Source organism: Cystoisospora suis (assembly GCF_002600585.1).
Source record: "Cystoisospora suis strain Wien I chromosome Unknown contig_5848, whole genome shotgun sequence".
Taxonomy (NCBI): domain Eukaryota; phylum Apicomplexa; class Conoidasida; order Eucoccidiorida; family Sarcocystidae; genus Cystoisospora; species Cystoisospora suis.
The window spans coordinates 455-1,255 of NW_027158637.1; the positions used below are offsets into that span (position 1 = coordinate 455).

Below are 801 nucleotides of genomic sequence, written 5' to 3' on the forward strand. Positions count from 1 at the left end.
AGAAAGAAAGAAAGAAAGTTCGGAATGAGGAAACCCGAGTGAAGAGAAGAGACGAAAACAGAGAGAGAAGAACAGTGAGAGAAAGAGAAGGACAGAAAACCGAGCAAGAAGATGATATAGCTGACAAGAAAGACATGCAAAGATATTTCGAATTTCCTGTGCCAGCTTACCTTCGTAATCGAAGACTCGTAGAAGATTGTCGACCTTCATACGTGGATAGGTCGATGCAGTCAAGAAGAGATCGCCGCTAGGTGCCCATACACTCTGGACTGTACATGCAGCTCTCCATTCTGTGATCAACGACATTCCCCTCACTGTACTATCTCGATACCAGAAGCTCAATTCACCTAACACACACAAACCAAAAAATAAGAAAAATAGAGACAGAGACAGAGACAGATGAGAGGCCTACACGTATATATATAGAGAGAGAGAAAACAAGGAAAAGAAACAAAGGAGGAGAGCATCTGCCATCGATCGCCATAGAGGGAGAGAGAAGGAAGGAGACGGTCAAACTTCAGAGGAGGCGAGAAAAGAAAATAAAGAAGAAAGACAACTACTAAACATAACCGGGACAACGACAACGAAAAGGATACTATAGACAGAATTGAATGAGAGAAATACCATATACACATAGAGATACATATACGGCATATACATATGAATAAATATATAGTATCTTATGCACTTGCGGCGAGTGTTTCTTTCCGTCTGATGAACCTGAGACACTAAGAAGACAGAAGATCTTGAGAAAGAAGAAAAAGAAAAAGAGAATGTTCCACATGACCGGAAAAAGGGGAA

At 40.9% G+C, this 801-nt stretch overlaps 1 protein-coding gene across 1 annotated transcript; it reads right to left on the minus strand.

Annotated features, from left to right (window-relative positions):
* Positions 1 to 17: 17 nt before the first annotated feature.
* On the minus strand, positions 18 to 782 carry CSUI_009643 (gyf domain-containing; the record flags this gene model as incomplete). The annotated part of the gene is made up of 1 exon (XM_068069755.1): positions 18 to 782. A coding segment is annotated over exon 1 (288 nt), but the record flags the coding sequence as incomplete, so codon positions are not given.
* Positions 783 to 801: the final 19 nt, after the last annotated feature.